This window comes from Hemitrygon akajei, unplaced genomic scaffold (assembly GCF_048418815.1).
Source record: "Hemitrygon akajei unplaced genomic scaffold, sHemAka1.3 Scf000063, whole genome shotgun sequence".
NCBI classification, from domain to species: domain Eukaryota; kingdom Metazoa; phylum Chordata; class Chondrichthyes; order Myliobatiformes; family Dasyatidae; genus Hemitrygon; species Hemitrygon akajei.
The window spans coordinates 1,709,544-1,721,847 of record NW_027331949.1 but is presented as its reverse complement, the minus strand read 5'-3'; the positions used below and the strand labels follow the sequence as shown (position 1 = coordinate 1,721,847).

The following is a 12,304-nucleotide window of genomic DNA, read 5'->3' as shown; positions in this document are numbered from 1 at the left end:
CAGCCATCTTATGCTTCCCAGGTAGCCCCAAATTCTTTCTGAGGACTCGGTCTCCAGGCACGAGTTGGGAGAACCTAACCTTTTGATCATACCTCCTCTTATTCCATGGATTCTGCTTGGTAGCTGAGACCTCAGCTACTTCCTAAGCCTTTGTCGGCTCCCTTCTCATATCAGACACGTACTTCAGGTAGATCTTCCTCGCCAGTCCCGAAACAGAGCTCAACAGATAAACTCGCCTTGCGCCCAAACATTAGATAATACCATGTGTACTGGGTAGCTTCATTCTGTGTACAGTTGTAGCAGTGGACAAGATGTCCAATATGTTGACTCCTCTTGGTCGTCCCATTTGCCTCTGTTTGGCGCATCTCCCTCGCAACCTTCCCTACTTGTGCATCCGCCTCCACCACTTCCTCTGACAACTCTTTCCTCCTTCTGTAAAGAACGCGAGAGGCAATGGGCAGGTGGAAGTAGGTGAGAGGGAGGCCGGTGGGTGGTAGAGGGGGGATTAGAGGGGATGATATGGGTACTAGATGACAGATGGAAGAGCCGACCGATGTAAGGGAAATTTAAAAGGCAAGGACAGGCAACCATGGAATACTGGGAAAGATGTAAGGGATCAGAGGGAGTTGATGGGCAGGGAAGAAAGGGGGTTGAGGGGCCACAAGAATAAAGGAGAACAGGACAGAAGCACGAGTTCCCACGTTGTTTAAAAATTATTCCACCTTGAGGCAACAGATCGTGTGCAGTCACCTCTGTGAACCTCCTACTTTGGTGAAAGTCTCTACTGCGACTCATCCATGGGCACTCTTGTCCTGTTCTTGTCAAAACCTTTCTAACATGTTATTTGACTGCTGGCACTGGGGTCGCAAGCAGCACGGTGACTTCACTATCTGGGCTGTGCCAGGGCGAGCAAGGTAGGGATTTAAGACCCTAACTGGAAGTCTGAAATCAGCTTGGCGAGCACCCAAGCTCCCGGCATTTTTCTCTGGCCTGACACAAGTGAGGTGCGAAACAAGCTCACGGTTCGAAATGGGGAAATGAAAGATGTTGCTGAACTCCCACAGCTGTTCGGGGAGGAATTTGAGGACACGGAGACAGTCTGTTTATCCCAGCTTGTTCACGCCGACCACCCCGTGGTCGTCCCATTTGCCTCTGTTTGGCACACCTCCCTCACAACCTTCCTTACTTGTGCATCCGCCTCCACCATTTCCACTGACAACTCTTTCCTTCTCCTGTGAAGAACGTGAGAGGCAACTGCTTTCCCCTCGGACCTGTGTCCTCTAGTTACAGACTCCACTACCCTGGGGGAGAAATCTGCTCCAAAGAGGTCATTCTTACCCTCGGCCCTCTGACTCTATAGCCAGGGAAGTGATGACCCCCTCCTGTTAGACTGTTAAACATTTTTTTTATCCTTTCTTACTTCTCTTCTGATATTTGTATATATATCTGTGCAGTTGTAACACTACTGTGATACTGTAATTTCCTTTGGGATCAATAAAGTATCAGTCCACCTAACGCTCTAAAGTCTAAGTACATTTACTGTGTTTGCAGCATACAACCCTGAGATTCGTCTGCCCGCACAGTCACAAAATAAAGAAACATCATGTAACCCGTTCAAATATAGTACCACACACACACCAAGGAAGAAGGCCCCAGTTTCTCCTTACGACTGAAATCCTCCAGTCACTGTAACGTCCTCTCCAGCCCTACAAAATGGGAGATGGAGTTGGCCAGTTGCTCCACTAATCGGTAACAACGTGGCCAAACTGGCATGGATTTTACCCCACTGCTTGCCTTCCATGTTGCATTGGGGTCTAAGTTATCATTTTCCTTGTAGCTTAACTTCCTTTCTGTTTGCTTATACGTTCTGTATATCACCTGTCCCTCAATGAACGTTCAATAGACTTTGTCATTTGAGTTGTAGCTGGTTTTACATTTGCAGGACAATTAATGCTCGTGTCATTTTCTTGCATCTCAAGGCCCAGAATGAGCACCTAGCTGCCAGACCTCAAAGTCTTCCAGGTAGGACAGAGTAACACCCTGGTTAAGATGTTTACTGCCCTGCTGTACAGGATGCTCAGTTTTGCGGTTCTGTAAGAGCAGTCTGTTCTGCTTTCAGCCTGTTTGGGTTTGAGGCTTAGGAATGTGGTGTCAGCCAGTCAGGGCGGTATGGAATTGGGAGAAGGTTTGAGAGAAGGCTGGGCAGAGTGTTTTTGTGAGCGATACTGGTATAGGTCAATAACTTTTTTGACAGGAGCTGGGAAAAGACAGGAGGGACAATGGCTTTGGCTGCTGTCCCTGTTGCACAAGGTGCTTTGTGCAGATGAATGACTGCAAGGAGGAAGGACTGATACTTCCGTGGCAGAGCCTGTTTGTTCGAGATGGATTTCGGGTGACGTTCAAAATGTGTGTGCTTTCACGCTGACCGAGGGCCAAGTGCACAAATTACAGACAAGTTCAAGATGAGCTCCAACTTACGTGCACATGTGACTGTTTAATTATAATGGGCCCTTTTTCTCTTTACTAATTCTTTGGTTAAGTTAATGTTCGCCAATACACTTTCTTTATAATTGTATGCAGTGTACAATCTGTTACTTCTTGCCGATGGGCAATTGCAGGAGGCTGGTAAACCACAGGGCATTCACAGAATCCGGGGTTTGGTTGGGAGAGACATCCCACCCTCACGGACTTGGCGGGAACAAACTCGTGTACACCCAAGACGTATGAAGCCCGAGTAAGGTGGATTTCTCGCCATGGAATCCAGTGGCTCCTAGCAATGGGCAAACGAGCCACATTTCCAGAGATGCCTGGTAAAAGGGGGTTTCAGTAGTATTGATGGAAAATGTTTGCCTCAATTGAGAGGCAGCTAGGTACATGTAAAGGGATTTTTTTTTTCTCTCTGGTTGAGTGAATTAAGGTACAGCGGTACTCTTCCTGCATCAGTCAGTGCTGTCAACGATGGTTCCTGCTATTGATTTCTCCTGAGTGAAATAATGTATTTTAGCCAAAGGTAACGTGAAAACTACACAAGTCAGTTCTGAAACGTTAGGAGGGCATGGGGAATGAGTTGCATTGTGGACAATTTCCAAGATCTGTGGTTGTGTAAGAGCATTGTCCGCTAAAATCGGGAAAATGGCAACTGGATGTGAAACGTTGATGCGCACCGATTGTTTTCACTGTTGCCTTTGCTATATCAACTCTGTACGGTACGAAGGGGACAGCAGAAGATTCTTGAACTACAGAAGTGACACGAGCAACAACCTACACAAATCAAACTGTCTTTGGCATTTCTGATAGAAGTAACTGTTTGACCAAGCTTTCATCATAAGATGACCACGGCTTCTTTGTCCTGGCTCTTGTGCTCTTGCTCCTTACTTACAATAAGGGACCTTCTGGACACAGAGCAGAGACACAAGACTTTCCAGCCTTAATGGTATTGGTCCATGGCATAAAGAGGCTTGGGAGCCCCTGCAATCGAGTAAGTTGGTAACTATTATTTCACAAGATTTTCACCCCCATTCAAACCTCCTGGACAATATCATATCTGGATCCAACACCCAGAGCCATTAGTTGCCCTGCTATGCAATTACCTAACCATAGCTTAAATCCATTGAATAAAGAACCCTCTACTGTTTCCTGAGGCAGACAATTACACAGATTCCTTTTCTTTCCTCTGGGAAAAGCAGTTTATCCTCATCTCGGTCCTGAATCTCCTTGTTCTGCTGCCACCCACCCACCCACCGGTGAAAGCAACTTTCCTGCCAACACCCCTTTCATAACTTTATATGTTGAACACTGCAAGACGCAGGAGCAGAATTAGGCCATTTGGCCCATCGAGTCTGCTCCGCCATTCAATCATGGCTGATCCCTTTCTCCCCCTCCTCAGACCCACTCCCCAATCTTCTCCCTGTAACCTTTGATGCCGTGTCCAATCATGAACCTTAAATACACCCAACGACCTGGCCTCCACAGTTGCCTGCAGTAACAAATTCCACACATTCCAGTGAAATGGAGGCACCTCTTTTTCCCTTATTGGGGGAGAGGGAGAAGGCCTGTGGTATGTCAAATACCAGGTGAACGAGTGGCCTTTGGGGTACTGCAAGTCTGTGTCTTTATTGATGCTTTGCTGCACATTTGAGTGCTCAGTGGGGGGGGGGGGGGGGGCGCCGATGCTTTTTTTTGCTGGTGGGGGAGGGGGATCGTTGCTTTGCTGTTGTTTACACGTGGGAGGGAGGGGAGCTGGGGAGGGGGCTTCAGGGTTCTAACATTTAACTATCATTCATTCTGTGGGGCACTGCTCTGTTTTTGTGGATGGTTGCTAAGAAAAAGGATTTCCAGATGCATTTTGTATACATTTCTCTGACACCTTTGAAACCTTTGAACAGTCATGGTCCCTTCTCCGGAATCAGCCTGGAGCACCTTTCCCTCAAGTTCAGGAGACCAGAAATGCATGCAGGGCTCCGGGGGAAGCCTCACCAGCCTCGCTACAGTTGCAGCATCACCTCCCTGCACGCAAACTAAATCCCCCTCGCAACGAAGGCCAACATTCTTGATAGCCTAAACACAGCTTCTGAGCAAGCAGAAATGCACACCACACTCCCAGTGCGATTTCATCACAGTTGTGTCCAGGCGTAACACTTGTCTTGTAGTCAGTGCGTCACGATCGATGAAGGCAAGCGTGCTGAACGCTCTCTTCGCCAACATGGCCACCAGTTTCAGGGTGACTGACAGATATTCCGCGAGCTTATCCTGTTCACATTCCAGCACATTTTAAAAAAATTTTTATTTAGATATTACCCAGTAAAATTAATTCAATTTCCTGTGTGTAAGGAAGGGGTTCCGACGGATTTGAAGGGGAGTGGTTAAGGTGGGGGGTTCTCGGAGTTTGAAAGAGGCGGGGAACGGGGCCCAGGATACAGGGAATGGTGAATGGAGTCCAAAGGGAATGGGGAAGTGGTGAGTCTGTAAGGAGCAGCAAGCGCGGTCCTGGGGAGATTTTGAGGCCGTAGAAAACAGTGTTTCCGGGGATTTCAGAGGGCCCCCAGGGAGTTCATACAGGGTGGGGAATGGGGGCTGGGCCATGGGGAGATAGATACCCAGTCCTGGAGCAGATTCCTGGACCTGAAATCAGGGGTGGAGGTATGGGGGGGGTGGGTTTAACAACATATATCGTTACAACAACAGGCTTGGTTCAGAAGGATCCAGAGGTCGGAAAAGGGTCACGTTGAACATTTAATTCTTGCATCAGAGTCTTAATTCTCGGAGTAAAATGAAGGATTGTGCAGCAACCGTCACACCACTGAAGAAGGGACAGGTGAAGACCACACCACCCCGAAAGTCCAACGTCATAGCCAGAGTGGGGAAAGGGGCAGTGCGGTGATCTCTCTGCGCGGCGCCGGCTGTGGGCCCCCTGACCCTGGGACGGGGTCGTGTATCAGTGGGGAGAGACGAGCGATGAGCTGGGAGTCACTGGAATGAAGAGAGTCAGGCTGCCGCGGTCCCGGGAGACCTCCAGTGTTGCCGGCCGTGCTGGATCACCTCAGACTGAAGGCGAGTACGATGGTGAGAGTGACGGTGAGGATCAGCAGGAAGGGCAGCCAAGTACGGAGAAATCCTGCAAAGCTGGCGGGGAGAGAGAGAGAGGACAGATATCTGGGTCAGCCTGACTCCTTCTTGTCACTCCCCAGGCGCCCGGACTCTGCCAGGAACAAAAGGATCTTGCCAGGGATGGAATCAGACGAGCCACCCGGGTAAAGACCTGCAAAATCCTCCCCCCTCCTCACAGGGTAAGTAGAACAGCCAGGTGCAATCGGGCGGCGCGGGCCCACTCGCTCCAGATCTACATCAGGGGCTCCCAATCTGGGGTCCACGGGCCCCTCAGTTAACGATACTGACCCCTGCTCCAGATCTACATCAGGGGCTCCCAATCTGGGGTCCACAGGCCCCTCAGTTAACGATACTGACCCCTGCTCCAAATCTACATCAGGGGCTCCCAATCTGGGGTCCACGGGCCCCTCAGTTAACGATACTGACCCCTGCTCCAAGTGAAAACAACAGCCCAGGGGTCATGGGGATGGGGAGCGAGAACCCAGGCCCAGTTCACCTGAACCCGGGGATGGGGAGCGAGAAAAAGATCCAGGGCTGATTCACCCTCCCCCTCCTATCGAGCTCAGGGCCTGATTCAGCTCCTCCCTCAACTGGGAATGGAGAGCAGGTATCCTCAATCAGCCCAGGGATGGGGAGCAGGAACCCAGGGACAATTCACCTCCTCACTCCCCAAACAGGAAAGGGAAGTGGGAACACAGGGCTGGTTTAACCCAGCCCTTCCCCTTGGAGCTGGAGGACCGGGGGCAAGACTCCGGGGCCCTGTTAACCCTCAGGAACCAGCGGAGAGCACCTACCTGACATAGCGACTGTGCACCAGCATCAGGAAGCAGAGCTTCACCATGTTCCAGGAGGTCTTGTTCTCGTATCGCATCAGATTCAGGGCCATGGCCACGTGGGAGTGACAGTTATCGCAGCACAGGTTGTGCTGGAAGAGGAAGCAAGCTGTTACAACTGGCCAGAAACAGCACACCCCAGACCAGGGTACAGTCGTCCACGCAAGGCAGTGCCCTCACAGCCCCGACAACAGACAGCAGAGGGGTGTGGGGAAGGGTGACCCTGCTGATACCCACAGACAGTCCTGTAGTAGTAAAGGGGCAGTGGGACCCTGGGGACACCGACAGTCCATGGGTGGGGGGGGGGGGGGGGCAGCAGGACCCCGAGAAGAACTCCCAGCAGGATCCTGAAAAGAACTGGAGGAGTGGGGGAAATGGGACCCTGCGGATGCCGACAGTCCCCGGTGGGGTGGGGGGGCAGCAGGATCCTGGTGAACAGTGGAGGAGTGGGGGAAATGGGACCCTGCTGAATCCCAAAGACAGTCGGTCCCGTAGAAGAGAAGGGGGGGCAGTGGGACGCTGCGGACACCGACGGTCTCTGGGTGGAGGGGCAGCAGGACCCCGAGGAGTATTCCCACCCTCTGGACAAGAGGACACTGGGACCCTGGCGACACCGTGTGGTCGTGTCCGTGCATGGAGTGGCCCAAAGGGAGAGAGGAAAGACCACACTGAATCCCTGGGTAGATGGGACACTGGAAGCCTGAAGCGCCATGCCAGTCCCCAGGTGGGAGAGAGGTCCCCGTAGAAAGCCCCAGTCCCATGGCAGAGAGACACTGAGGCCCTGCGAATGCACCCTGCCCTCTGGGGGCGTATCAGGAACGTGGAAAGAAGCCCAGGAATGCAGGACCCTGCAGGAACACCCCAGTCCCAGATCAGAGGGAGAGTGGGACCCTGGGGACACCGACGGTCCATGGGGTGGGGGGCAGCAGGACCCTGCAGGAACACCCCAGTCCCAGATCAGAGGGAGAGTGGGACCCTGGGGACAACCCGGAGAGCCCCTTGTCAGCGGGAGGCTGAACATACCATCCGATGCTTGTACTCCTCGGACGCCTCGAGCACACCCGTGTCCCAGGGGTTGGATCCCATGGCGTAAACCTTGGCAGGGTCCAGCTGCCAGTACCTGCGGGCAACCAGAGGTCCCACACCAGTGATCGGACGCTGACAAGAAGCACGCTGCCTGTCAGCAGGGGGCAGGGCCCCGGCACACTGTAACACAAACAGACACGCACGTACACACTCACACACACAGTCATTGTATACCATCCCATTGCCACATACACACACACAGTCACTGTATACTGTCCCATCACCTCGTGTACACGTACACACACAATATCTGTATACAAAGAAGAGAAAATCTGCAGACGCAAAACATAAGGTGTTGTTCCTCCATCCCGAAGTGTGGCCTCATCACAACAGTAGAGGTAGCCATGGATAGACATATCGGAATGGGAAGAGGAATTAAAACGGGTGGCCATTGGGAGATCCCGCTTGTTCTGGCAGAAGGAGCGTAAATGCCTGTCGAAGCGGTCTCCCAATCTATGTCAGGTCTCACTGATACACAGGAGGCCACACAAGGAGGACCGGACACAGTTTACGACTCCAACAGACTCACCTGGAAGGGCTGTTTGGGGCCTGAAAGGTAGGGATGGAGGTGGCGCAGAGGCAGGTATAGAAGTTGTTCCGCTTGCAAGGAGAAGGGCCAGTAGCGAGATCGGTGGGGAGGGATGAATGGACAAGGGAGTCGCGTAGGGAGCGATCCCTGCAGAAAGCAGAAACTGGAGGGGAGGGAACGATGTGCTTGTTGGAGGGATCCCGTTCAAGATGGCGGAAGTTTTGGAGAATGATGTGCTGACGCAGAGGATGGTGGGATGGTAGGTGAGGACAAGAGGAACCCTATCCCTGATAGGGTGGGAGAGGATGGAGTAAGAGTAGACATGCCTGAAATGGAAGAGATGCAGTTGAGGGCAGCGTTTATGGAGAAAGGGAAGACCCTTCTTTGAAAAAGGAGGACATCGCCTTTATTCTAGAAAGAAAAGCCTTATCCTGAGAGCAGATGCGGTGGAGATGGAGGAATTCAGAGAAAGGGATGGCGTTTTTACAAGTAGCAGGGTGGGATGAGGTAGCTGTGAGAGTCCGTGGGTTTGTAATAGATGTCGGTGGATATCTCCAGAGATGGAGACAGTGAGTCTCGTCACCACACACACTCTGTATACTGTCCGATCAGCACCTACACATGCTGGCGAAATGCACCTGGCTGTTACTCTGTACCGAAACACACACACCTGGTCTCTGTATACCGTCCCGTCAACACACACAGTCTCTATACCGTCCCATCATGACATGAGGAATTACATTGCAGAATTAAAAAGCTAGACCCTAACTGATTTATTTGTAGCTTGGCATATCGTGCTGTGAGGATAATGTATGAACAAAGAAGTGTTTGTTGCATGAGAACTACACTGTGTACTCCTTATCAGAATATATATGTGATAACAATGTATATCAGTAGCTCCAAACAGTACTTTGGACTCCCCCGGCTGCAGATTTTCTCAAGCTCAGTGTCAACTGAGACGCAAGCTTGCTAATAAAGAGTATGTGTTTTTAAGTAAACTGTGTTTGACAATTATTCCCTGCATCTGAACCTGAAGGCCTAGGGTAGAGAGGCAGACTGACACACGGTCTCTGTATGCCATCACTTTACCAGACACTGTATACCGACCCGTCCGCACACACATGGTCTCCGTGCACCGTCCCATCACCACGCACACGGTCTCTGCGTACCGACCCGTCACCACGCACAGGGTCACCATCTACCGTCCCGTCACCAGGCACAAGGTCTCCATCTACCATCCCGTCACCACGCACAGGATCTCGGTATACCGTCCATTCACCACACACACAGTCTCCGTATACCGTCCCGTCACCACGCACAGGGTCTCGGTATACCGTCCATTCACCACACACACAGTCTCCGTATACCATCCCTCGCCACGCACAGGGTCTCGGTATACAGTCCCGTCACCACGCACAGGGTCTCGGTATACCGTCCATTCACCACACACACAGTCTCCGTATAACGTCCCGTCACCACGCACAGGGACTACATGTACCGTCCCGTCACCACGCACGGTCTTGGTATACCGTCCAGTCACCATGCGCACGGTCTCCACGTACCGTCCAGTCACCACACGCACGGTCTCGGTATACCGTCCAGTCACCACGCACAGGGTCTCGGTATACCGTCCAGTCACCACGCACAGGGTCTCGGTCCACCGTCCCGTCACCACGCACAGGGTCTCGGTATACCGTCCCGTCACCACGCACAGGGTCTCCTTCTACCGTCCCGTCACCAGGCACACGGTCTCCGTCTACCGTCCCGTCACCACGCACAGGGTCTCCTTCTACCGTCCCGTCACCAGGCACACGGTCTCCGTCTACCGTCCCGTCACCACGCACAGGGTCTCGGTATACCGTCCCGTCACCACGCACAGGGTCTCTGGATACCGTCCCGTCACCACGCACAGGGTCTCCATCTACCGTCCCGTCACCACGCACAGGGTCTCGGTATCCCGTCCAGTCACCACACGCACAGGGTCTCCATCTACCGTCCCGTCACCACGCACAGGGTCTCGGTATACCGTCCAGTCACCACGCACAGGGTCTCGGTATACCGTCCCGTCACCACGCACAGGGTCTCGGTATACCGTCCAGTCACCACGCACAGGGTCTCGGTATACCGTCCAGTCACCACGCACAGGGTCTCCGTATACCGCCCAGTCTCCACACGCACAGGGTCTCCACATACCGTCCCGTCACCAGGCACAGGGTCTCGGTATACCGTCCCGTCACCAGGCACAGGGTCTCGGTATACCGTCCCGTCACCACGCACAGGGTCTCCATCCACCGTCCCGTCACCACGCACAGGGTCTCCATCCACCGTCCCGTCACCACGCACAGGGTCTCGGTCTCCACGTAGGGTCTCCGTCCACCGTCCCGTCACCACGCACAGGGTCTCCATCTACCGTCCCGTCACCATGCACAGGGTCTCCATCTACCATCCAGTCACCACACGCACAGGGTCTCCATCTACCATCCCGTCTCCACACGCACAGGGTCTCGATCTACCGTCCAATCACCACACGCACAGGGTCTCCATCTACCGTCCCATCCCCACGCACAGGGTCTCGGTATACCGTCCCGTCCCCACGCACAGGGTCTCCGTCTACCGTCCCGTCACCACGCACAGGGTCTCCGTCTACCGTCCCGTCACCACGCACAGGGTCTCGGTATACCGTCCCGTCACCACGCACAGGGTCTCCGTCTACCGTCCAGTCACCACGCACAGGGTCTCGGTATACCGTCCCGTCACCACGCACAAGGTCTCCGTCTACCGTCCAGTCACCACGCACAGGGTCTCGGTATACCGTCCTGTCACCACGCACAGGGTCTCGGTATACCGTCCAGTTACCACACGCACAGGGTCTCGGTGTACCGTCCCGTCACCACACGGACATGGTCTCCATCTACAGTCCAGTCACCACGCACAGGGTCTCGGTGTACCGTCCCGTCACCACACGGACAGGGTCTCCATCTACCGTCCAGTCACCACACGGACAGGGTCTCCATCTACCGTCCAGTCACCACACGCACAGGGTCTCCAGCTACCGTCCCATCACCACGCACTGGGTCTCCAGCTACCGTCCCGTCACCACGCACAGGGTCTCCAGCTACCGTCCCGTCACCACGCACAGGTTCTCCACGTACCGTCCCGTCACCACGCACAGGGTCTCCATCTACCGTCCCGTCACCACGCACAGGGTCTGTAGCTACCGTCCCGTCACCACGCACAGGGTCTCGGTATACCGTCCCGTCACCACGCACAGGGTCTCCATCTACCGTCCCATCACCACGCACAGGGTCTCCATCTACCGTCCCGTCACCACGCACAGGGTCTCCATCTACCGTCCCATCACCACGCACTGGGTCACCAGCTACCGTCCCGTCACCACGCACAGGGTCACCAGCTACCATCCCGTCACCACGCACAGGGTCTCCACGTACCGTCCCGTCACCACGCACAGGGTCTCGGTATACCGTCCCGTCACCAAGCACAGGGTCTCGGTATACCGTCCCGTCACCACGCACAGGGTCTCCGTCTACCGTCCCGTCACCACGCACAGGGTCTGTAGCTACCGTCCCATCACCACGCACAGGGTCTCCACGTACCGTCCCGTCACCACGCACAGGGTCTCGGTACACCGTCCCATCAGCACGCACAGTGTCTCGGTATACCGTCCCGTCACCACGCACAGGGTCTGTAGCTACCGTCCCGTCACCACGCGCAGGGTCTCCACGTACCGTCCCGTCACCACTCACAGGGTCTCCAGCTACAGTCCCGTCACCACGCACAGGGACTCCACGTACCGTCCCGTCACCACGCACAGGGTCTCCACGTACCATCCCGTCACCACGCACAGGGTCTCCAGCTACCGTCCCGTCACCACGCACAGGGTCTCCACGTACCGCCCCGTCACCACGCACAGGGTCTCCACCTACCGTCCCGTCACCACGCACAGGGTCTCGGTCCACCGTCCCGTCACTACGCACAGGGTCTCCGTCTACCGTCCCGTCACCACGCACAGGGTCTCCACCTACCGTCCCGTCACCACGCACAGGGTCTCCACCTACCGTCCCGTCACCACGCAAAGGGTCTCGGTCCACCGTCCCGTCACCACGCAAAGGGTCTCGGTCCACCGTCCCGTCACCACGCACAGTGTCTCGGTATACAGTCCCGTCACCACGCACAGGGTCTCGGTATACCGTCCCGTCACCACGCACAGGGTCTCGGTCCACAGTCCCGT

At 54.4% G+C, this 12,304-nt stretch overlaps 1 protein-coding gene across 1 annotated transcript in view; it reads right to left on the bottom strand.

The window, feature by feature from the left end:
- Nucleotides 1-4,764: 4,764 nt before the first annotated feature.
- Nucleotides 4,765-12,304, bottom strand: part of LOC140721886 (transmembrane protein 222-like) — a 48,427-nt gene continuing 40,887 nt past the window's right edge. The window contains exons 4-6 of the mRNA XM_073036714.1: nt 7,464-7,560; nt 6,402-6,532; nt 4,765-5,622 (exon numbers count right to left, since the gene is read on the bottom strand). Coding sequence (XP_072892815.1) covers nt 5,535-5,622; nt 6,402-6,532; nt 7,464-7,560 — 316 coding nt within the window. The 3' untranslated portion in view covers nt 4,765-5,534. The remainder of the gene's footprint in view (nt 5,623-6,401; nt 6,533-7,463; nt 7,561-12,304) is intronic.